Source organism: Paramisgurnus dabryanus, chromosome 19 (assembly GCF_030506205.2).
Source record: "Paramisgurnus dabryanus chromosome 19, PD_genome_1.1, whole genome shotgun sequence".
NCBI lineage: Eukaryota > Metazoa > Chordata > Actinopteri > Cypriniformes > Cobitidae > Paramisgurnus > Paramisgurnus dabryanus.
In genome coordinates this window covers 20,037,002-20,062,228 of record NC_133355.1, presented here as the reverse complement: position 1 = coordinate 20,062,228, position 25,227 = coordinate 20,037,002, and the positions used below count along the sequence as shown (strand labels likewise).

Here is a 25,227-nt window from a genome sequence, read left to right as displayed (position 1 = left end):
GCTCCTTACCATGTTTTGAAGATTAGCACACAACGCAATGGTAACAAGGAGTTAAAGAGCAACTATCATTACCAAATACACAAAATAACATTGTTTTAAAGGAACACATCCACATTTTGGGTATTTAGCTTATTAAATTAGTAACCCCCCAAGTTAGATATGTTCATACATACCTTTCTCATCTCCGTGCGTGCTGTAACTCTGTCTGACGCAGCCCTCACTAGCTTAGCTTAGCACAAAGCCTGGTAGTGAATAGCTCCAGCAAGCAAACTACTCACAATAAGTGACAAAATAATGCTAATATTTTCCTATTTATGTGTTGTGATTTGTATAGTCACAGCATGTACAAAAAACAAGGTCATATAGGACAGCCATCTTTTAATAGTACAGTATACATACAGGGAACTATATTCTCAGAAGGTGAAGCACTGCTACTTGGTCGGAGTGATTTGCACAACTCTGACCGAACTCTCTGCTCCTCACCAGGGGGCTTCTCGAGTGCTGCGAGCAAATCACTCCCCCCAAGTAGCAGTGCTTCGCCTTCAGAGAATATAGTTCCCAGTATGCATACTGTTAAAAGATGGCTGTGTCTCATATGACCATGTTATTTGTACACCCTGTGACTATAAAAATCACAACACATAAATAAGAAAAATTTCGTGTTATTTTGTCAATTATTGGGAGCAGTATACTAGCTGGAGCCATTCACTTCCAGTCTTTGTGCTAAGCTAAGCTAGCGGGGGCTGCGTCAGACAGAGTTACCGCAGGCACAGAGATGAGAAAAGGTATGTACTGTATGGACTCATCTAACTCTGGGGGATACGGTGAATAAGCTATATTCCCAAAATGTGGGCATTTTCCTTTAAGCAATGTAATAGGTGCTCTTTAAAAAACAATGAAATTACTAAAGTGACATTTGTGAAAGTAACTGGCATTTCAATTACTGATTTTTTCATTGATATTCAAGTAAAATTACTCAACCTAAACATGTGATAAAAAAATGTGTATATACAAGAAAATATGTCAGATGCACTTAGACGGTTTTGCATCTGCGCTCTTTACATGGAAATAAAAGCAAACAGACCAAGGCTGGTATTAACATGCAAAAAATGTAAATCTGCCTGGCTTAGAATGCATACCCATAACAATAAATTTAACCATAGATTAATCAAAAATGATGTCCCGAAAAGTGTATTTGTTTAGGCTCAATAATGTTTAATAATGTTAGTGGTACATATGCAGTTGTTTTAACATCGTTTCTTGGCTCCTCATTGCCATTTCTTAACACTGTGTTCTAATCCTGAATAATCTCCTTCGACAGATCTTCTGCTTGCTCATGCAGCGTCCGTCTCCACCAGTTTAAAGCTGCCAAGATGCATTGACACGTCCCAATGATAAACAAAAAAACGAAATAAAGTGAGAGACAAACAGATTTAAAGAGAGAAAAAGGTAGAACGAAAAAATTGAACTTATGCAGTTAAAGATTGCTCAACCAAACAATTCTTGTTCAAGCTCTCCTTGAGCGGGCCTATCTAATTGTTTCCAGTAAAGCTCCACAGGAATGATCACGTTGGGTTATTTTTATTAATAAGTCTCATTTTCCAGAGTACGGGAAAGTATAAATGGACTTGGCCACTTTGTAAATCTGTTTCATTTTTATGGCCGCTTATTAAACTAATTTGACACTTTGAATGTTCATTAATAAATGTGGTCGAATTGAAAGATTAGAGGTGCTTTAATTAATGTTCCAAACTAAGCTCACCTACTTATGGGCCGGCAAAATTCAACCTTGGAAAATGTAAAAATAAAAAACTTGGACATTTTCAGCAATACATAGTACAGTGGGGAAATTTCCTTTCTATTTGTCACTGTATGAAATGGCCACATCAATCTGAAATCTGTTTATTACCCACAGATGCTCAGTGTCTCGGTTTTATGGCTCTCATAAATGCTAATGATCTTTAGTTATTTATATCTGGCTCCCTTCATATCACAACTAACAATAAATTCAGCTGGACAAATGTGCAGTTTATACAGGCATGTTGGTAGCTGTGGCTAAAAAATTATGTGTACATGGCATGAAGTCACAGCTTTTGCGTGCAGATATTTTTTGGCTGTGGGCTGTGGCTCTAAAGATTGATGTGAGGATATTTCTGTTTCCGATCATGTGTCTCATTGTCTGAAATGGTTTTATGCTGTTTGGGCCCTTTGGCAAACTTTTCAGACACTCACATTATGAAATTCAAGATTATGAAACAGAAATACGTTGTGTACGGGCTCTTAAAAATGTGAATTAAAGGGGGGGGGGGTGTCTAATGCTATTTCATGCATTCTGACTTATTATCACTGTTAAAGAGTTGGAATCCTAATGCTAAACATAGGCAAAGTATTAAAAAACGACAGAGGAATATGACAGAGTATTTATGTGCCAAATGCACTTTGCCCGGGTTCGTTCAAGTTTGATGAGAGATCCATACGTAACAATCTTGCTTTACTTTACTTTATTGTCCACGTAGTGGAATTTGTCTCTGGCTTCAAAATACATCAATACAACAACACATAACACATAAAATACAATAAAAAGGAGAATAAAAACAAAATACACATCAATCATTGCCATTTAAAATCTTGACAGCATTTGGCACAAAGGAAAATTGGTAAACCTTCCTAATTACTCGTGGTTGCCTATAACGTCTTCCTGACGGCATCAGTTTATTTCTTTTATGGGAAATTTCAGTGCAGGAAGTACAGTGGAAGTCCTTATATGGGCACTTATATACCGGAATAGCACACGCACACACCAACCTGGAGCTGACATGAAATCAACATCACCAGCGAAGTGTGTTTTTTCTGAGGGAAATGTAAGCTTTCCAATGAACCCAGCATTATGAAAACAATGGATATAGTTTGTTTATCCGGGGTAGCAGTGGAGTTGTGCGTGTGTGTTTGTTTAACGCTGGATTTCGTTGAAATGGGGCGGTGTCAACTATGCCATGAGATGCAGGCGGTAAGTAAAACTGCATCAAATGTTTGTGTTTTGTTGGCAATCGTCGTGTAAGTGCATATAATGCAAACAACACGAACATGTAGTGAATCATAAGTTATTCAGAGATAGTGTGATAATGTTTTGTGTGTGTTGCTTGCTTGTGACTCGCTCCGCCCGCAGTACACCACCAGGGGCTTGTTTTCTAGGAAATCGGATTTTTTCTTTTATAAATCTGATAAAACTAAATACTCTTGCATATATGAAGGATGCAATACTACTCTATAGGTACTCTAGATTAATTTGAGATTAGCCGAAACACTGTTTTATGTGACCTTCAAGAAAAGTATCTTAACGATGATTGGCCATGTTTGTTTTAAAGGCAGAGTGCACGATATCTGAAAACACTTTGGTAAAGGGAGTCGAACCGACAACCAAAACATACTTGTAGCCAATCAGTAAGGTGCGTGTCAACTAAACGACATCATTGCCTGGGTTGCGTATGTGTGGGGCGGGTCTATCAAATGAAGGTCCAGATTCTACTGGGGTAGGGGCATGTTTGTTTTGGTAATTTCAAATGTCAACATTGGCTCACCCACTCACCCATGTTGTTCCAAAGAAGCATAGTTGATGGAGATGTTGAGTATTTGTTTCTGTCATGTTTACAGCTGGAGAACTACATTCAGAAAAATGTGCGATCGGAGATGGAACGAAACGTCATTCACACCCAGACGGCAACCATGCTGGAGATAGGAACCAACCTTCTCAGCCAATCAGCAGAGACCACACGCAAACTGACAGATGTGGAGACACAGGTGAGGTTGATCAAATGAGACAGGCAACATGTAGAGAAATAAATAACATCAACATATGAACTGCAGGGAAGTTCTGCAGAGATACTGTATGGCTTCTCTCATATCACCTAATTCATGTTTCATGACAGTCAGCTATGAAAGTGGGATCACTTCACCGCACATTATTTCTCTGTTGTTTTTCTACATAAAATCATCCTACATAATGTAAAGAACATACTGTGAAAATGCAACCTTGATATTTTTAATATTGAATGAGTTAGGCCAAGAATTACATTTAAAGAATCAATGAAAATTTGAATTTAAATGTGAAATGTGAATTTAAACTTTGATGCTCCTAATCTCATAATTAGATTATGAGACTTAAACCTGGATTATACAGACAGGGTCACATACAGTATATACCCCATTAGAAGGTTTGGTTTAGCTGGTCATCAATATGTTGTGTTAAGGTGTTCCCATACATTAAAAGGTCAATAACAACAGACCATGGGCCCTATCTTGCACCCAGCGCAATTGACTTTGTCAGTGACGCATGTATCATTCGTATTTTGCACAGCGGGTTTTTCCCTCCACAGACGCACGTCGGCAAAATAGGGAATGAACCTGCGCTCCTTGGGCGGTTCAGCGCAAAAAAGGAGGCGTGTTGCGGCGCAAACCATCCATGATGCTATTTTCCAGTTTCAAAAAACAATTGCGCCGCTGACCAAAAAAAACTAGTCTAAAGTCAGTGGCGCGTTGCGCATGGTTCATTATGCTATTTTAAGGGCGCATGCTTGACCATAATGTATAGCGTGCACAACGCGCACACACTTTGCTTATCTAATCTACACAGATGCAACAGTTATTTTTGCAAATCATAAATTGTTACAATAAAAAATATTAACACATGAGATAAGGGAAATCATAGTGGTGAGCATTGTGGTGATAGTTTTTATTTATTGTGTGGCTGCGTTAAAAAATTCTCATGCAAATAACGATTAAAATATTTTCATAAGTTTGTTGTGTGGCTGTATTACGTTTATTTTATGTAAATAATAATTAAAATGTTTTCATAAGAAACCTTAATGTATTTGTAAGTGTTCTTTAGGGTTGGACCTTGCTTGCGTTTCTTGGGTCCGATTTCAAAGCCCCCAAACACTTTCAGCGGTGAGGGTGGACGCAGCGAGGTCCTCTGCTGGCGTCAGGTCATGTGTAGAGGCAGATCCACCTCCCGTCACACGGCGTGCCCGATTTATGCTGGCAAGCTTGGGATTCCCCCATCTCCTGACATCATTGTAGCGCTTGGCGCAACGATGGGGATGCCAGCTGATGAGACAATTGTGGCTATTTCCTCTCACGCCTGTTTCTCCTATCCCCATACAAAACAACTTCTCTGTCTTTGACTGCTCTTACAAGAACGTGGGTCTCCTCGGCTGTGAACCACTCCTGGCGTGCGCCTGGTAAATCTGTCATAATAATAGCAACCCGCCATGGAACTTGCGCCCTTGCGTTTAAAGGGAATGTTGGATAGCGTTCTGATTGGTTTATTTGACGTTACGCCCAAACCACACCTATGAATAATGAACCTACTTCAGACCAACCCCTTATTGATTTGCGCCTGGCGCAAGAGTTATTTCTCTCGCCGGGAAAATAGCAACAGCGCCCAAGATCCGCCCACAAAGTCACTTGCGCATTGCGCTTCGCACTTGCGTTTCAGATCGTTAAAATAGGGCCCCATGAGTCTGAAGGTATATAGGGTACCTGGAAGTTGGAGGTATACCTGGAATTATTTATTTAAAATTCATATTTCTTAAAGGGAAATATTTGTGCATAAAAGGGTATAGAGAAAGTCCTCAATGTATCACATTTGACACTTAAGCACTGGGCTGTTCTGAATAGTGTGTGTGCTTTTTTCCTCATCTTAATTTATAATTCAGTGCAGTCGTAGCCAACAGAAGCAAGGTTAAGTGGCCATGCTGTGCGGTGTTGGAGGAGAATCAGAGAGGTGGTGAAAAGGGCCCAGCTAAAACAGACACTGTGCTATATTCTCATAGAGCCATTCTTTCACAATGCTTTCATTTTTCACCTTTAATCTCTTTATCAGTAGTTTTTGGACCATCGTAGTACAGCCTGAAAAAATATTGAGCTGCCTTGATCAGGTTATATGTTTGTTGTTTTAGGCTCGCTTGACAAAACATGCCACTGAACCGTCTGCATTAAACAAACAGGCATAATGAGATAATCACTTACTCGTGATCAGTGTTTGACTTTAAAGAGACGTGATTATAGCTTCAAAAACTTAACCACCATTACAGTTGATTAACACTGCTTTTGTTTCCAAAAATGATACTGCAATGATACAAATGTAGGTATAAAACCAACACAGGTAGACATTTCAGCATCTGGTTAACTTCAACAGTATACCCTTGATATAAAGCATCCTGTACATCTGCATATATGTAAACATGAAAAGACCATTATCATAATTCTGTCATGTCTTTACAGACATTTTATAAGTAATCCATGTGTCTGGGATTTTTTGCAGGTATTGAACAAGACCAGTCGTCTGGAGATACAGCTGCTTGAATACTCACTCAGCACCAGCCGCCTGGAGAAGCAACTTCTGGAGCAAATTCAGGAGGTGTCCCGTCTCAATGAGAGAAACAGGTTAGCAATGTCTTTCGTACCTTACCATAAATGAGCCACAAGGTTATTAAAAAGTACATTGTATGTACATTGACGTGTTTATCCAAAATTAAGAAAGATATGAGTGAATGAAACCACACTTTGAATGCCTATACTAAAGAAGTCACATTCCCTTTCCACGTTTTAGCTTTGTTTGCCAAAACTTTGCAAAGGTAATTCATGTTGAAATTGGGAGTTTGATGATTAATAAAATGAAGAAAGCCTGTTTACACTACAAATGCCCATATGCCCACTTGGTCACGCATGATGGAAGTTGACTCATTCCCTGCCATTGACGAGTTATCTTGTCAATTAAGAGAAAACATTTGCATGAAACTGATGCAAAAATGTATTATTAATTTGACACTCCGTGTATGTTTTGATAAACGTTCTGAATCTGATCTCTAACAAAAATTTTACACAAAAATGCAATTATTTCAGCTTTTTGCAAAAAAATGTGTATTCTTGAAGAAAAATACCAATATTTAAGAGTTTATAATCAGAGAAAAAAATAAAGATAGGATGAAACGTTTTTTTCCCGTTTTGTTTGTTTGTTTGTTTGAAAGCATATGGTCTGTTCTTTCATTTGATATATTTGTATGTTTATTTATTTTCAAAAGCAAATTTTTCTGGAAGGCATTTTGTGAAACTTGGCGGGCAACTTAAAAAAAAAGGCTGGCGGGAATGAGTTAATACTTAATATTAACAAGGCCAAATCTTTATCCAGGTGTTTATCATTTCAGATACTTAAGAGAAGTTAGAAAACAAGGGGTCACCAGCTGCTTTACATCTGCTTTTTATGACATCCTAATAATGTACAAATAAACAACACCGAAGACATTTGAGAGAAAAACATGAAGTTTGGCACTACATGTGAAACAAAAGTGATAAAATAAATACATTTCTTCTTATTAAGCTGGTTTGGGTGGAACTATGATTCAGGTATTGTGCATTTCTGTCAAAAATAAAATAAAAAATATTCTACATACTTAGTCAAAACTTTAATATTTTTTGGAAAAACTTAACTTTTAAGGTAATTTATTCACATTTGAAAACAAGATAAGGCAACTGAAAAATAAATCTTTAAAGCAATTTTAGGTGACATGGGCTGCATTCCACTCCAGTTTTAGACACGCACTCGCAAACTTCCCTAAACACTTCCCCTCGAGGGAATCCCTGTCGCCATTTTGAAGTGCGTTCTACTTCGTCAAGTGAACGAGGGAACTTTATATGGACAGACCCTCGCTCCCTCACTTTTGACAGAGCGAGTCTACTTCATATGTAAAGTTCGGGCAGCTTCATATACCACAATGCAACATGATTGTGACGTCACTTCAGCAGCTTGCGCTTTGTACAGTTCAAATGATGGAGGGGCAGTCTCCACTTTCCGTGTGATCCAGGGCTTAGGGCGATTCATTTGAACCCACTTCAAGTGTTCCAGCAGTAGTGGGCACTCATACAACGTAAGCAACGACGTACATCCGAGCGAACGAAACTGAGGGAAGTTAGCGAGGGAAGGTCATAAAAAGAACGAACTGGAACGCAGGAGTGGCCTATGGTCAAAGTCCTTTGCTAAACAACAAAAACCTTTGCATAATACTGTATGTAAAATATTTTGATGATAGACAGTAATAAGTCTTGACCTCATTCAGATGAAAATATGAAGCTTCTGTGTCTTTGTTCAGCTACCTGGAACATCGGTTTGCTGCTATGGACGCCAGACATAGCAGAGAGCTTCAGGTCATCCAGCAGGAGAAGCAGCATCTGCTGGATCAACTGGACAGGCAGAGTCACCTGGTCACCCTCCTGGAGGGAGAACTGGCCAGCTCCACCCGTAACAGCACCCTGCTCCAGCGCCAGCAGGCCACAATCACGGACACAGTACAGCAACTACTGGCTATGGTCACTCACTGTAACGGTTAGTGCATCACTTTACTATGTGCTCAAAATGCGTACAAATTGCAGTGAGATTGTGTTACAAATACTGAAATTTCATAAATTGTAACAAGACTTAAGCTGTAAAACAATAGCAAGATTCCATTTGTATGCTGCTTTAGCTTAAGTACTGTAACCACTGTAATTGTATTTTTAAACAGACGGGTGATGCCTCCCTCTATATAGGCATTATTTATGCAAATTCATATTTTAGAGCAGACGCTTTTCATGATTTATTTATTTCTGACATACAGTATATGTGTTGTGAATGGCAATTCCGTTGAATTTAGAGTGCAACAGGAGTTTTTAAAACATGTTTTTGATATAATAACACAATACTGTATATTAAGTGTGAAAGTACATTAGCATACTTTAAACAGACTTTTATTTTTGTTTTGCAAACTTATAATTGTTCTGTTTACTTTCAGATATTTCTGCTCCTGTTGAGGAGACTGTGAAGTTCAGAGACTGTGCAGAGATATTTAAATCTGGAGTCACAGAGAGTGGAATATATTACATTCATCTTAACAACTCCACTCAGAAAACTAAGGTCAGTAGATCTTCATCACACTCGCAATACGCATTTGTGTGGGATCTGGAAATTTAAAACAAGCAAACAAGACAATTATCTGAAACTGAAGTGGTTTTGTTCAAGTTAACCTGACAATTGGTTGCACCATTAAAAGTAATTGGTTTTACATTTACATTTTGTCATTTAGCAGACGCTTTAATACAGCAGAAAAACAGCAAGGAGTTTGTCTAAGGAAATCAATAACATCAAAAGTACCATACAAAGTCATTTTCAGCTTATGAAGTTTCACTGTCTTCAGATTCTTTTTTTAGTGTCAGAACCGGTATAAAGTTACAGCTGCAAAAAGTGTTGATGTAAAAACGCAATGTTTAAGTTACTTGTAGATCTGTAAGCAAGGAAACCCCACCATATGTCGATTGGCCATCTGTCAATTCTGACAAATGCCAGATGGGCTGGACCATTTTTTTTAAATGTGGGCCTGTGAGATTTTTTATATATACCCGATCAGAGGTTACGTGGACGCAGTCGCAAACTAGTCATCTGAAGCGCCAAGAGTTTTTCCAGTTGGCCACTTGGTATGAATGAATTAATGAAATTTTATTGTGTCATGCATAAGGTTACGCTCAGCCCTCATGGGCTTACAAGACACCAACATTAATATACAGATATAAAAGAATTAATCAATAAAGACAGGCAATAGAAACACAATAAAGATATTAATAATACATGTATTCAGGTTCCAACCTATATTATTCAAGCATCTCTGTATTCTCATTTATTAGTCCAACGCAGATCATAATTAAATCTAATTAAACAGGCTAGCTTGTCTTCTTTTCCAAGCCTTTAAAACAAATAATGTGGGCCAATCAAATTAAAGAAATCAGTTGTTTTTTTAAGACGAACACGGATTCCAGCTAATCACACTACAGGGCTGAGCAGAAGTCCAATCAATAAAATGAAAGAAGGCGGGAGTTTCTGTTCACTAAGTTTGAGCATTTGTATAGTGCTTTACACGTAAATGCATATTGTTTCAAAGTTTCATTACAAAAGATGAATCCTTCTATTAAAAATACAGATAATTAGCAAATTCAAGGATGCAAATTACTTAACTTAAGTTAAATTTAGCCATTTTTGCCAGATTATTTGCTATAGACACAACAGATGTTTCAGACATTTGATCAATTTATTTGTCTCCATGGCATGAAATTCAGCTTTTTTCGTGCCTTGAGCATGAATGTCTTTTTCGTGTCACTCGTACAAATTTCTATAAATAGTTTTTAGTGTCCGTGGCAGGACTTTCTTTGTCGTGTCATTTTATGTATTATTTTCTCATTGTTTTTTGGGGGGTTTAGAATCACTTTCTGTTACATTTTTTGACAGTCCAACCTAAACACCAACTCTAACCCCAACTCCAAGCGAGAATAGTTTTAAAAGCAGAAGAAAAACATGTAGAAACCAATACATAAAAGTAAATCCTAACCCAAACCCAAATCTAACCCAACCCTAAGCGACAATGATAAAAAAAAAGAGAAAATAACACATAAAATGACATGATCAAGACACGAAAAAAGCAGAATTTTGTGCCATGGACACTAATAAATTAATCAAATTTTTCGTGACTATATACCACAACTTGCCGCAAGATCATGTTGGATGTTTATAGCATACTGTATGAATGTGTGTATACAGTGTATTGAATTAGAATAGAAGAATTCACGAGAAGGCACAACTGTTATCACAAGTAATGAAATTACATTAGGGCGCTAAGTTTGTGTTAAATACGATTTTATAAATCTAATTGAAGCTACTACCTTTTTTTAGTTAATTTTTTTGGTTTTCTTTGAGAAAGAGATTTTAATTGGTACGTACACCTTTGGTTACCTGGCCTTTCTGGTAGCTTTTCACTAAATTAATTTGTTCTCGATAATGATTTATAAAACTTAAAGTGAGAGATTATCACCCTCAGATATGACACAAAGACACAACTGCGTCAAAGCCTTAGGTTTAACCTTTTTTATGTCACGCTTAGTAAGATGTCATTGGCAGATAAGTAAAATGCATTTTTATTATAAATTTAATTTCCTTAAAAGTATAAGTAGCATTTATGTTTGGCCAGTGTGCTGTGGTGTGTTACGAGAAGGGTGTGGTGGGCCGCTTTGGCTGAGAAATTCTAGAGCCACTTTTTGGTCCTAGTGTGCCCCTGAACCCCACCCAATGATTAACTTTGAAAATGAAAACAAAATCAATCAAATAAAAGAGAACATAAAATAAAAAGTGAACTTTACATTTTAATTCCATTTATTATTAATATTGGGTGAGCATTAACAAAAACCTTAAAGTCTTTTTCCACGTTTGCCTTTTAATTTTAATATTGGGAGTTTTGCTTTGAGATTGTAGTGAAAATGTAATGTCAAATCACCTGCATTTTTTATGTATTATCCCTTTTAAAAAATCATTTAATTTTTAATTGTGACACATACTTTGTGTACAATTTTCTATAATACAGTTGTAAATCTGTTTTTAATTTTCATTTTTATCATGAATTAATTTATTTTAAGTTTGCAGAAAAACCTCCCATATACCAGAGGATTAAACTGCAAAGTGTAATTTGTCACAGTGTTGCTTTTAGGAACAATATTATAATTCAGATAAACAGAATGTTTCAGTAAAATGCAATATGAGTGCCTCTTTGAGAAAAAAGCCTAGAGATAAAAATGCCATGTGAATTAAAAACTAATTCTAGAAGTCAGCAACATTTCCTTTAGGCCAGTTCATTTGAGTGCATGATGCTCGCTGTGAATACTCTATGCACCAGAATGTTACTAAACCAGATCGCACCCCTCTAGAGACTAACATTATGCCTTTGACTTCCACAATCAGATTTAATTTCTAGCAGACTTGGGGCTGATGATCAATATAAAAATGTGGCTAAAATGGTTATTCATTATTTTATCGTGCATTTTCTTTAAACGCAGAAACCAGGTGTTCGGCAAAGAGTCTAAAGCTGGTGCCAATTCAGGTTTTAATGCCGTGCAAAGTGAGCTAGAGCTGGTATACTGTATGTTGCATTACCCCTCTTTATACTGTGGCACCCCAAGGGTATCGAAATGGGTGGTTTCTTTTATTTAGTGGTTTTCCACTTCAATTTTGTTTGCATAATGATACCAACACACATATTTGTATGAGATATTGATGGAAAAGTCTTCTTTACTGTTCAAGGTGATTTTATCGTCTCTGTTAAACAGTGATTTACCGCGGCCCTGAATTCTCGCTCTATATTCTGTGCTTATGCAGTAAATGTCTAACTCTCCTGAGAGTGCCTAATGTACAGCTGGAAAATATTTGGGGCCGTTGAGGACATTTTAAAACAATGAGCTGGACAGCTCATATTAGAAAACAAAGAACGTTTCACTTTTGTTATGCAAAAAACAAAAAGTATGTGTTACAGTGAATAAAAAATGAAATCACATCATATCCCCCTAAAGCAGCATCTCTTATCTGCATTGTGTCTTTCAAATCTGATTGACAGTTTTAAGTTTCACTATGGAGGGTTATATTATGTGTTGCTAAATGAGCCGGTCCTGCCAAGGTATGGAAATGTATATTATTCAACCACATGTTTTTGCCAAGACGAATAGATGGCTTTGTGTGCACCCTCTCCTAAAACCTTCATCTTAAAACAGCTGTGAAATGATAGAGAAAGTCACATTATTATATGACAAGACTTACTTGGGTTGTTTTCAGTTGACACGTACAGGCTTGATATATTTAATATTTAAGAGGAAAATCTTATGGGTTTGGCTTTAGTTATTTTTGATGAGTTTGGGTTTCCGAGTCTCTTTAATTGTTATATTTAAGTGCTCATGGATCATGCTAATGTTTTCCGCACAAAATGTGAAGTGCTTGTGTGCTTTTTTTTATGATACATTGTACTAATTCATCAGTCATATTGCATATTGTGGTTTACCAAATTCAAAACGTCCTGTGTCATGATGGTTCATGAATCAGTAATTTCCCACCATGTACATTTATAAAAGTTTGGATCACATCCATGAATCATTAGGACTCATACAGTAGGCCTGGTTTCATAGACAAGGCTTACCTAAAGCCAAGACCAGGCCTTGGATAAATTAAAGTGTTTAAGCATCTTCCATAAACATGCTTTTGAAAAATACATTACTGGTGTTTACCTTGAGACAAATGAATGCAAGTTAATTTAGATGAGACAGCTCAAACGTGTTTTTAGTCTAGGACTAGCCTTAAACCAGGGGACAATGCTCAGATTGTCCCTTTTAAGTAGCCATTCAGTTTATTTTGTTAATGCATGCAACTTATAAAGTTAAGGATGGTCTCTGAGACATCTTTATTTGAAGCATCATGAGCTAAAATTGATACAGTATGTGGAGTGCTAGCTACATTACATTTATATTTATGCATTTGGCAGATGCTTTCATCCAAAGCGACTTGCATACTGATACAACATAGACCTTGAGCAATCGAACCCACTGAACCCAACATTTGGACTACTAATCTAATGCTGTTTTAACTGAGCTACAGGAACTGTATGCTATGCTATGTGCAGTGTCCTGGAAAATCAGTCTGTCCACAAAGAGTCAAATCTGTGAACTGCATCTTGCAGAGTGTACTGAATTATATATATGAAACTAAAAACAGCTGACTGATGTAACTTTTCTTTGTTGTTTAATAAAATATAACGCCACTGTTAGATGCACTTTGCAAAGGGCTTCCGGTCTCATCATTATTTTTATCATGTGATAAATTATTGAAATTGTTAGATGTGCGCTTATTCCCCAATATGTTTATCAACTCACATAAGTGTTTTTGAAGTCAGAAATAATAAACGCTCACAGTGGGGTTCATGCATTTGATAAAGTCTGAAATTTATATTCGTATATAAAATAAAGCAAATATTTAGGGTTTTAACAAAGCATTAGGGTTTAAAGCAAATTTAAAGAAAAGTATGATGTAAAATGAATATAGGGTTTCTAGGGCATAGATTTGTTTTAAAATCTCATTTGTGCAAAAGATTTAAGATGTTTGCTTCCATTGAAAAACAGAAGTTGTTTTTGGATCAGTCTCAAAATCATGCTGAGCTTACATGGATCGACAGGTTCTTAAAACCCCCCTAACCAAGAAAATTCACCTTTAAATGTGTTTCTAGCAGAGTCACCAGTGTGTTTGCAGAAACATCCTGTAATTTTACAAATCCATCTATTTTTTTGCGTAATCTCCTGTAAACCGCAACAATCATACAAAACAGGCTATTGGGGATCCCCTATCAATGTGATGTCACATTGATTACGTCCCACCCATAACCACTCACAGACTCTGCCTCATGACCTTCTGTCAGAGACACATGTTTTGATGTAGTCCAAAGCACATGTGTTAGTGCTCTACCCCTTGCATAAAGGGAGGGGAACAGAAGCTTTCTTTGCTTTTAAAGGAACACAGCACATTTTTATTGCACCCACAAATGGCCATGTTCAACAACATATAACAAAAGATCTTGGATGCGTATTTTTGGTTGAAACTTTACAGACACATTCTGGGGATACCAGAGACTTTTTGTATATTGTTGAAAACACCCAGGTTACCGGCTCTTTAAAGGCATACTGTCATTTAAACAAAAAATAGTGACATTCAAAATATTGAAACTTGTTTAAACTCAATAACATTGTGGGTTGCTTAAAGGAATATTCAATTTTCTTAAAAGAAAAATCCAGATAATTTACTTACCACCATGTTATCCAAAATGTTGATGTCTTTCTTTGTTTAGTCGAGAAGAAATTATGTTTTTTGAGGAAAACATTGCAGGATTTTTCTCATTTTAATGGACTTTAATGGACACCAACACTTAACACTTAACTCAACACTTAACAGTTTTTTTAACGGAGTTTCAAAGGACTCTAAACGATCCCAAACGAGGCATAAGGGTGTTATCTAGCGAAACGATTGTCATTTTTGACAATAAAAATAACAAATATACACTTTAAAAGCACAACTTCTCGTCTAGATCCGGTTGTGATGCGCCAACGTGACCCCACGCAATACGTCATGACGTCAAGAGGTCACAGAAGACGAACGCGAAACTCCGCCCCAGTGTTTACAAGCGTCTTGAAAGAGGACCGTTCCTACATTGTTGTATGTCAACTGATACTAATTAATGTCTTTGTGTCAGTTTATTGTTTACAATGGTCCGCAAATGTGCGTTTTATATATGTAACACGTGACCTCTCTACGTCACTACGCATTTACGTTAGGTCGCGCTGGACCGGATCTAGACGAGAAGTTGTGCTTTAAAAGTACATAGTTTTTATTTTTCTTGTCAAAAATGACAATCGTTTCGCTAGATAAGACCCTTATGCCTCGTTTGGGATCGTTTATAGTCATTTGAAACTCAGTTGAAAAAAACTGTTAAGTGTTGAGTTAAGTGTTAAGTGTTGGTGTCCATTAAAGTCCATTAAAATGAGAAAAATCCTGCAATGTTTTCCTCAAAAAACATAATTTCTTCTCGACTGAACAAAGAAAGACATCAACATTTTGGATGACATGGTGGTGAGTAAATTATCTGGATTTGTCTTTTAAGAAAATTGAAAATCCATTTAAAGCTGTAGGTGGGTACATTTTGTACAATAGCAACCTAAACCTATGCTGGGTTGTTGTTACCTAAACATGTGTTGAAACACCCCAGCATTTTGAGTGAACTATGTGTAAAAGCAGTGTACCTTTAAACAATTCAACAATTTGACTCAAATCCTTATATTGTATAAGGGATACTGATACTATAAAATACAATCCTTTTCACAAGCAGTCTCAGACTTTTGGTCCCCAATGTATTTGTATATTTATGTAGTCTGTCTTTATCCAGGTATTCTGTGACATGAAGACCAGAGGGGGAGGCTGGACCGTCTTTCAGCATCGCTATGATGGATCAGTAGATTTCCACCGTGGCTGGAAAGATTACAGACTGGTAAGAACATTTGAGACTTTTTATCTTCATGCACCTTATATTTGAACATTTTTATAAATCAAGCATACAGATCAATTCAATAAGGCATTCTGCAATACCAGTTTGTTTTGGAAAATCATGCATATTGCCATTTTTTGATGCGTACTATTTAATGCAATCCACGTCCATAGCATTATAGCACATCCAGTGTGATTTATACACCCTGTTGTTTTATTCAAATCTTGCTTTATAGAAAAGATCTTTCTTAATTTGTTCTAAAAATGAGATAACATAGCTCTTTAAATGAAGATAAAACTGCTATAATTTACAGGTATTGGTATGTCTATATATTATTATTAAGATTACTTGATTTATGCAGCCGCTGCCTCTTCTAAACACCTCATTCATCTGAGTTTCCTAACATTTACAAACACATATTTAACCTCCGCTGGATGCAGTTTAACTAACTCACACATGACATTTGACATTCATTGGCATGGAATACTGATGGGCTGTTGATCCCCGTTGACCTTTTCTTGAAGAAGAGCATTCTGATTGCACGCCTCTGCATTCCCACGTTTCCCTGAGTTGTTACACCTGCATTCCCTCCTTATCTGAAAAACGATTATATAGTTGTCCCGACTCAGGGTCATTTTAAATAAGAAGTGGAAGAGACATGAGTAGACACTTTGAATTCAAGTAGGACATTATTATTCCTACTTCGCTTCCATTGTTCAAAAATAAGTTACAGAATGCAAAAGTAGGAGAGCACACTTCAAAAGGCCATTGTTAGCAAGCAAACCTCATCTGCATAACTCATTTCGAAGAGCTTTCTTTTAAACCTCTGCCTTCTGAATGCAGAAATACAGTAACTCCCTGAAGTGCTAACCTGCTCAGAAATATACTGTTATTGAGCTTTAATGGAAAAACAGTTGTTATTTGTGTCACCTGGGCTACTTCAACAAATATATCGCTGAGTCTTCTCCAGGAATGCCATGCCACTTGCAGAGCGTGAAACTGCACAAGTTTTGTTTTCCAAGAAAATTGTTTTTATGAAAATAAATTATAAATATGGAGATGGAGCGTGGGAGCAGGAAGCTCCTGAAAATGTATTTAATTTATTTAATTATTTAATTAATATATTGTATAGCTTAACCAGTTCTTGCCATGAATATAGCCATAGATTTGAGAATGGCATATAAACAAACAAACAAACAAACTTTATGTCCTCATGCTATTATAAGCTTCTCTTTCCTTTTTACATGCAATGTAGGGATTTGGAGATCCATCAGGAGAACACTGGTTGGGAAATGATGTTCTCCACCTGCTTACCACATCCAAAGTCTACACTCTCCAGGTTCATCTTAAAGATGCGGAAGGACATCAAGCTTATTCTCAATATGATCACTTTCACATTGATGGAGAGGAAAAGAAGTACAGGTACAAATGGCTCCACATTCTTGACTTCTTTCTGCAGATGTCCATGATATGAGGTCAGTCGGGAGACATTCAAGCGTTAATGTGCAGGGGATTTTACAATCAAATAATGAAACTATAATAGCAGGAAGTGAAGTTGCCCATATTTCCAGTTCATGAATTAATCACTACAGCACGGCTTTATTCTGTGTTTCAAGTCAATAAAGACTAAACTGCACTCGTGGGAGTATGTTTTTATGTTTATTGTGTCATTTAAGTGGAATTTGTTTTGTGTCTAATGGACCAGAGTTCTTAAACATGTCATAATGTGTTGTCTCGGGACGAACAGTGATTTGGACTGAGATGTGGAATGTATTGAGAGCTAAATTACTTAAAAGCCATTATTTTGACATTTCGTTTAATGTTTTGGCTCGCCTTATGTCAGTTTCTGGGATAAGGAATACAAAGACTGTTGTTATTAAATGCATCAGTCAAAATGATGAGCTAAGTGTAAAAAAAAGACATTTCTGTTTCAGCTTCTGGTCCGACAGTTCCAGGACCAGAGCTGCTTACCAGAGAGAAATCAAACAAAGACTTTTGAGTCAAACCAACCACACACCTTTCTTAAAGTCCCCTTGTGGTGAAAATCAAGTTTTTGTTTTTATTTCTATAGGGTGTTTTTAATATGCTTTAAGATGAACCATGTTAAAATTCATCATTGAATATTTTCCATAAAATTATGTCCAAAGACAGTCTCATTATTTGGAGTTATGTGTCTAAAAACTGCACAATGTAGCTTCTATTTACATACATATATGTGGTCCAAGGTGTTGCCAAAAGGTGGAGGCGGGGACTAATTGACATATTCATAGTTCTGCGTATACTAAATGCGGCAAGAGTGTAGTACATTCAAGCTGTTTTAAAGCAAATACTGTCACAGGATTTTTAAGTGATAAAATTATTGACTTCACGTGGACTTTAAGGGATGCAATATTTATGTAATGTTGCATGTGGGCATTATTATGCCATACAGAACCAAAATAAACTATTTCTAATACAGCTTTGATTTTAAATACACACGTTTGATATTGAGGTGTGTAACACTAGTACTGTGTGTGTGTTTTGGAAAGGAAACATTTGCCAAAATCACCATGTTTGCTTCCTTGTTAACCTAATATGGTGAACGTGCATTTTATTAGTGTGCTGAAAATGCTGGCATTTACCTAAGGGATGTTGGGCACATTTGGGAAGAACCAGCCAAGCAACTTATGGTGCATGGATGTTTTCCAGCCGAAACAATATCTTGCAGACTCTAGCTGTGTGGTCCTTTCTCTGGCAATGTGTATACTGAACACTCGCAATCCTTCATGTTGAGACAGGATCAACAATGGATGTTGTATAATGAAGGTTGAATATTTTGGAATGCACATTTGAATGAAAAAAAACAAACAAACTGAAATATCTCATAGGAACATCTGATACAGACTCACAGCTGATCCAATTACACTGGATATAAGAGATGTAGACAGCTTAATCGGATTATGCAAAAAACCAACAACAATCTAAATGATTGTGTTTCTTTATGGTATTAAAGTAAATTTCTCTAAAATGGGATATATGTCCGAACGGATTAAAAATCGCTAACCTTTGAATGCACACAATGAGATGATAACAAAATGAGATCATGAGAAGCACTGGACCATTTGATCCACTTTAAGGCTTTGCCTGGTTGATAACATTGATATGAAGTTGTATTGTTGTGCATATACTGCTGCATCTTGTACTGTATGTCAGCATACAGTATTAATAGTGTTTGATGTTTATTGCGTTCCTATCTGTTTGATAAAATATTCGGTGTGTTCCTGTAACTGGTAGAGCATTGTGTTAGCAATACAATAGTTAGGGATTCAAGCCCCACATACCAACTAACTTGCATTATTTTCCTATTGCTCCTCAGTATCCATGTGATGGGATTTAGTGGTACAGCAGGACGCACCAGCAGTCTTACTCGCTCTGGCACGATGTTCAGCACTAAGGATCAAGACAATGACCAGTGCAGCTGCAAGTGTGCGCAGATGGCCACTGGAGGTATCATCTTATTTGTTTCTCACTATATATTATATTTTTATAATTATATTCAATTATATTATTTTTTTATATATTCGCTGCCAGCATCAAAAACAATTTTCAGTGTGCCTTTATCACCAAATATAGTTTCCATAACAACTGAAAAACTTGTGGGGGCCCATCAAATGAAAAAAGCAGCTCAAGGTCACTTGGGCTTAGGCAAAGGCATTGATTTAAACAAGATATGCCCACAATTATAAATTCTATATGTGTTTTAGTATCTTTCTTTGAGTTTTTGTCAAGGTTTAAAATGGGTCATATAACATATTCTTTAAGGTGCATTTACAGTATTTTAATGGACCAAAATTATTCTTTATTTTGTGTCCTATGAATTTATAATTGCATATTTGCTCACTACGGCACCTTTAAAATGTCATTTTAAGACTGGCTAATCTTTTGCTAAAAGAAAAGAGAGTGTTGAAAAGGAATACTAAGAAAATATTTTAGACATTACAATGTTATTCGCTTTAATAAATGAATAGGACTTAGAAAAATATGTGAAATCATTCCACTCACATGACATGAAAATGCCAGATATATTTGTAGCTGTATAAAATGTTATTTATTTAATATAGACCTGAGATTTTTACGGGAGCAAGCATTGTAAGGATCACATGACCAGCACGAATTTCAGCCTGACTAGACTTATTTGCAAATGTGGGTTGTTAAAGGAATATTCAATTTTCTTAAAAAAAAATCCAGATAATTTACTCACCACCATGTCATCCAAAACGTTGATGTCTTTCTTTTTTTGATAAGAAAAAAAAAATCCACTTTTAAAGCACAACTTCTCGTCTAGATCAGGTCTTGATGCGTGATGTGACCCCACAGAATAAGTCATGATGTCAAGAGGTCACAGAAGACGAACGCGAAACTCCGCCCCAGTGTTTACAAATGTGTTGAAAGAGGACCGTTCCTACGTTGTTGTATGTCAACTGATATTAATTAATGTCTTTGTGTCAGTTTATTGTTTACAATGGTCCGCAAATTTGCGTTTTATATATGTAACACGTGACCTACCTACGTCACTACACATTTACGTTAGGTTGCGCTGGATCAGACCTAGACGAAAAGTTGTGCTTTAAATAAAAGAGCATTTTTTTTTCTTGTCAAAAATGACAATCGTTTCGCTAGATAAGACCCTAATGCCTCGTTTGGGATCGTTTATAGTCCTTTGAAACTCCGTTGAAAAAAACTGTTAAGTGTTAAGTATTAAATGTTGGGCTCTATTAAAGTCCATTAAAATTAGAAAAATCCTGCAATGTTTTCTTCTTGACTGAACAAAGAAAGACATCAACATTTTGGATGACATGGTGGTGAGTAAATTATCTGGATTTTTCTTTTAAGAAAATTGAATATTCCTTTAAGTGCTTATGTACTTAATTGTTGTGACATCACGAGTGGAATCAATTTTATTTTATCGGTTCATTTTAATTATATAGACATTAAAATATTATCGCCTTTGGTTGGAAACCTTGTATTTTCTTATGTCATGATTTTTTTTGTCACCTTTTACAACTATCTGTGGATTTTGCCAATTTTTTTACCAGTAAAATGAATTAAAATGAGGATGTGACTAAACCCCATAACTCCTTTGAATCCTCAAACTATCTGTAAAACCTCATTAATCATTCTGTCTCAATCACATAAAGTGCTGCACACATTTTGGACCACTTTTGCTTTTTTTGTAATGTTTTAGATAAAATGCTAGATTTAAATAAAAATGCTACTAATACAATGACACATGCAAGTGTCTGACCATATATAAACACACAATATTAACTTTGACAAACAGTGTTTAACTATTAAAAAAGATACAACGTATTTTCCATTTCTTGAAAGTTTTGGACATACAAGCAGGGGCGTAGGAATAAGTTTAACATTGGGGGGGACACATAACGGAAACCTGACAGATCCGTTAATAGCTTGAACAGAAATATGTCTTAAATGAACTACAGTGCAAAACATTCACCAACGTACTTTATTCAGGCATGAAAATGGGTTAGGGGTGAAAATGGTGAGAAGGATACCCCTCTAGGGGGGTATGGGGGCATGCTCCCCCACAAGAAAATTTTGAAATTTCCATATTTTAATCCATCAATCTGATGCATTTTGAGATGCATTTTTTGCCATTAATGCCATATTGAAGTCTCCTGAGGTATATATATATATATATATATATATATATATATATATGGTTTTCTGTGAATATACATTGATTTAAGCCATTTGTCAGAATGATAGCTAATCTCCTAATTTATAACTTTTATGCCTACAACATATGGTAGGTTTATTAATAGTTTGTTAATTTACAGCTTTACTTTTAACACAGTCCTTTAAACAAAACACTTCCCCTTCATATTAATCTACGTGTGACAAACTAAAAAAAAACATTTTACATAGATTCTGTAAGCTGTAGTTTCGAGTCAACATCATATACTTTAACAAATAAGATTATTAAAACACACGTAAGTTACATACTGTGAATCATGCACGAAAATGTCTAAGCAAAGTTGGAAATGCTTTCGAAGCATAGTAGATTGAGGCGAAACGGCTAAATAACCCACTTTAAAAAAGAAAATATGAAATCGTATTATATCATCCCTTTTAATGTACACTTGAGGGGGTCTGTGATTGAATGACAGCTGATCATTCTCATGTGTTGTCATGATCAGCATTGCTACTGGTTCGACTTCGTACAGCGGTGCTGAAACCGACAGGCAGATGACATCAAAGTATTTCGATAGCAGTCTCCTCTGTATGTTTTCTTGAATCGCTCTCACAGGATTTGGATGCCATCTGCCTCTGTGGCGCCACATGAACTTTAACAAAACTGTATCAGTCACTGGTTAGATCAGCGTATCAGTCAAAAAACGGGACGCGAGTGATTAAGTACGGGACAAATCAATTACCCCCAAAATACTGCCCAAGACATACAATGCAGACATGTACCTGGGTCGGCTGGCTGTTTGATTTTTTTATCCCACGAAATAAAAGGCTTCCCCATTTCGCTAAGCCAAGTGAATCTCCATTTGTCTTTTACACTGACCTCCAATATGAGCCTTCCTGCATTAAAAGTATGTCCATGCTTAAAGTTTTACCTCAGCTTTACACAGTCAGAAAATCCGGAGTGGATCCTGAGCGAAGTGATTTCAGAACGCTTACAGAACGTTAAAGAAAAGAACTTGCTTTGGCTCCACTCCAGGCTTTGAATACAAGTCGTCTTTATGAAAAGTGAATTTAAGAATTTTGCAATTGACGTTAATCCGTCGTGCGATGGAGAACTTTAATCCATGGTCTAACGTTAGACAGAAAATATAATTATCCTCCTTTACAAAATTATTACAAACTCACATTCCTTTCTTCTTCCCCGTGATAAAGAAATCACTTAAACTGATGCAGTTATCTTAACCTCTGACAACCTGTCACCAGCTACAGACCCCACTAGCCGTTGAAGGAGCGGAGCGGGCCGGTGACAAGACACTGTGTTGCGCTTTCAAAATAAAAGCATGCGAGTCAAATATTTTTCTCCCCCGCAGTATAATTTTTTTTGGGGGACAAATGTGACTGTCTCCAATATTGGAGGGGACACGTCCCCTCCATCCCCCCCGGTTCCTACGCCCTTGCATACAAGGTTTCCCCCCAACAATTACAATATAGTACATATACTAGCTTTTCCATTTTAAAATACTGAATTTTAAATTATATGGCCCCTTTAATTTTAATAATCCAGTCAAGAATAAACCTAAAGGGGACATTTTACAAGACTTTTATGTCAAATAAATCTTTGGTGTCCCCAGAGTACATATGTGAAGTTTTCGCTTAAAATACCATATAGAAATTTATTATAACATGTTAAAATTGCCACTTTGTAGGTGTGAGCAAAATGTGGTGTTTTTGGGTGTGTCCTTTTAAATGCAATTGAGTTGATCTCTGCACTAAATGTCAGTGGCATGGTTGGATAGTGCAAATTAAGTGGCAGTATTATCCCCTTCTGACATCACAAGGGGAGCCAAATTTCAATGACCTTTTCATATGCTTGCAGAGAATAAGCACTGGGGGACCCAATTATAGCACTTAAACATAAAAAAGTCAGTTTTTCATGATACGTCCCCTTTTAATAACTTACTTTTTGTCACTGCAGGGTGGTGGTTTGAAGCTTGTGGTCCATCCAATCTCAACGGGATTTACTATTCTGGAAACTTCAATGTTGTGCGTTATAATAGTATAAAGTGGTACTATTGGAAAGGGCCGAGCTGGATGGCAACCATGACAACTATGATGGTGCGTCCTGTGGACTTCTGAAAGCAGGAAGAGACTGTCATAAATGGGTCAGTTGACTTTACAGATTGTGCAAACATGTTTATGGCACCTGTGAAAATTATGGACAACTTGAGCATTGGACAGCTTGCACTCGTGCCATTGTAGACATTCAATCTGTCTCAATTTTGTTTGTTTAGTCTGGCGAATCGGGCACAAATTGCACCATAAAGGTTTTTATCTCCCTGTATAGCAAAGCTTTTGCCATGTAAAACGCAATGAACTGCAATAGCCGATCAGTGTTCAGTAATGGCGAGTTCAAGCCTGATTTTAATGCAGAAAAAAATCATCCTTTCCAAACTCATGAGACCTCCTGACATGTCGTCTTTTTAAATAAAATGCTTGTAAAGGGGCTAAGAGGAAACGTGTATAGGACAATGAAACCAGGAGTATATTTACAGTACATGAATATCTTTTATTATAAAATATATATTTTTAATAAAAGAAAAAACATTATCTGCGTGAGATCTAGTTATTACCAAGAAATAAAATAAACGATTACATATACACTTCTTGCTATTATAAAACTTGTGAAACAGCAGGTATGGTTTAAAGCTGTGCTGTGGAAGACTGACCATTCACATGGTTTGCTGAGAGTGTCTATATTAACCCTTCTTCCATGCCAATCACTTGATGAATCATTCAATAAAAGCAATTCCTGCTGTTACTATAAAATACTCTTCAGAGCTTGCTCCTGCCTGGCTGACCTGTATTCACATTCAGCACTTAGCCATCTTACTGCAGTCTTGATTTAATGTCCTGGGGGCGTATTACAGAAAAGTCCTAACTTAAAAATCTTATCTTAACTGTTTGGTAACCATGGTAATTTCAGTTAGGACCTCATTTAAGACAAAAGCTATTACAGAATGATGTTCCTAAATGCATTATCTTATCTTAACTGCAGATAGGAAAGTGGTATTACAGAAGCATCCTAACTTGACAAAACATCCTAAAAACAGTCTTAACTTTAGGGTAACCTCACAGGTGTCCTAACTTAAAACTTTAATGAGAGCCAGCTGAAACAATCACATTATGATAGAGCTGCGGGAGAATACAGTACACACTTGACTCAGCATCTATTTCTTGTCTCTATCAAATGTTGAAATGTACAATAGTATCCTAGCACTTAGGAAGAATAATTTTTTTAATTTTTGTAAGTCACATTTGCTAAATGTTTAAATTGAATGGTAACTGATAGATGATGTGCTAAAACACTAATACAGAAAGACACAGACTATGATTACTATGAATTTAATAAAATGTATTTTTCTGGTCCATTGAAATTAAAAGGACAATTCTTTTGTTTACTGTAGCAGCAGCTCACGCATTGCTGGTTGCTTGGTAACAGACATGACAGTTGATAGCCGAACATGATTAAGCGATTTGGGATTTCCTAACTAGAGATGAGATAAGATTTGGTGAAATAAGATGAGAATCCTAAATCAATTTAAGATTTGCTTCTGTA

The 25,227-nt window shown here is 36.5% G+C and overlaps 1 protein-coding gene across 1 annotated transcript in view; it reads left to right on the top strand.

Moving 5' to 3' along the window:
- The window catches only part of angpt2b (angiopoietin 2b), a 28,117-nt gene extending 3,954 nt beyond the window's left edge, over positions 1 to 24,163 (top strand). Inside the window, exons 2-9 of the mRNA XM_065292438.2 lie at positions 3,652 to 3,798; positions 6,323 to 6,444; positions 8,148 to 8,380; positions 8,826 to 8,947; positions 15,819 to 15,920; positions 17,173 to 17,339; positions 19,273 to 19,403; positions 23,587 to 24,163. Coding sequence (XP_065148510.1) covers positions 3,652 to 3,798; positions 6,323 to 6,444; positions 8,148 to 8,380; positions 8,826 to 8,947; positions 15,819 to 15,920; positions 17,173 to 17,339; positions 19,273 to 19,403; positions 23,587 to 23,747 — 1,185 coding nt within the window. The 3' untranslated portion in view covers positions 23,748 to 24,163. The remainder of the gene's footprint in view (positions 1 to 3,651; positions 3,799 to 6,322; positions 6,445 to 8,147; positions 8,381 to 8,825; positions 8,948 to 15,818; positions 15,921 to 17,172; positions 17,340 to 19,272; positions 19,404 to 23,586) is intronic.
- The last annotated feature ends 1,064 nt before the right edge of the window (positions 24,164 to 25,227 follow it).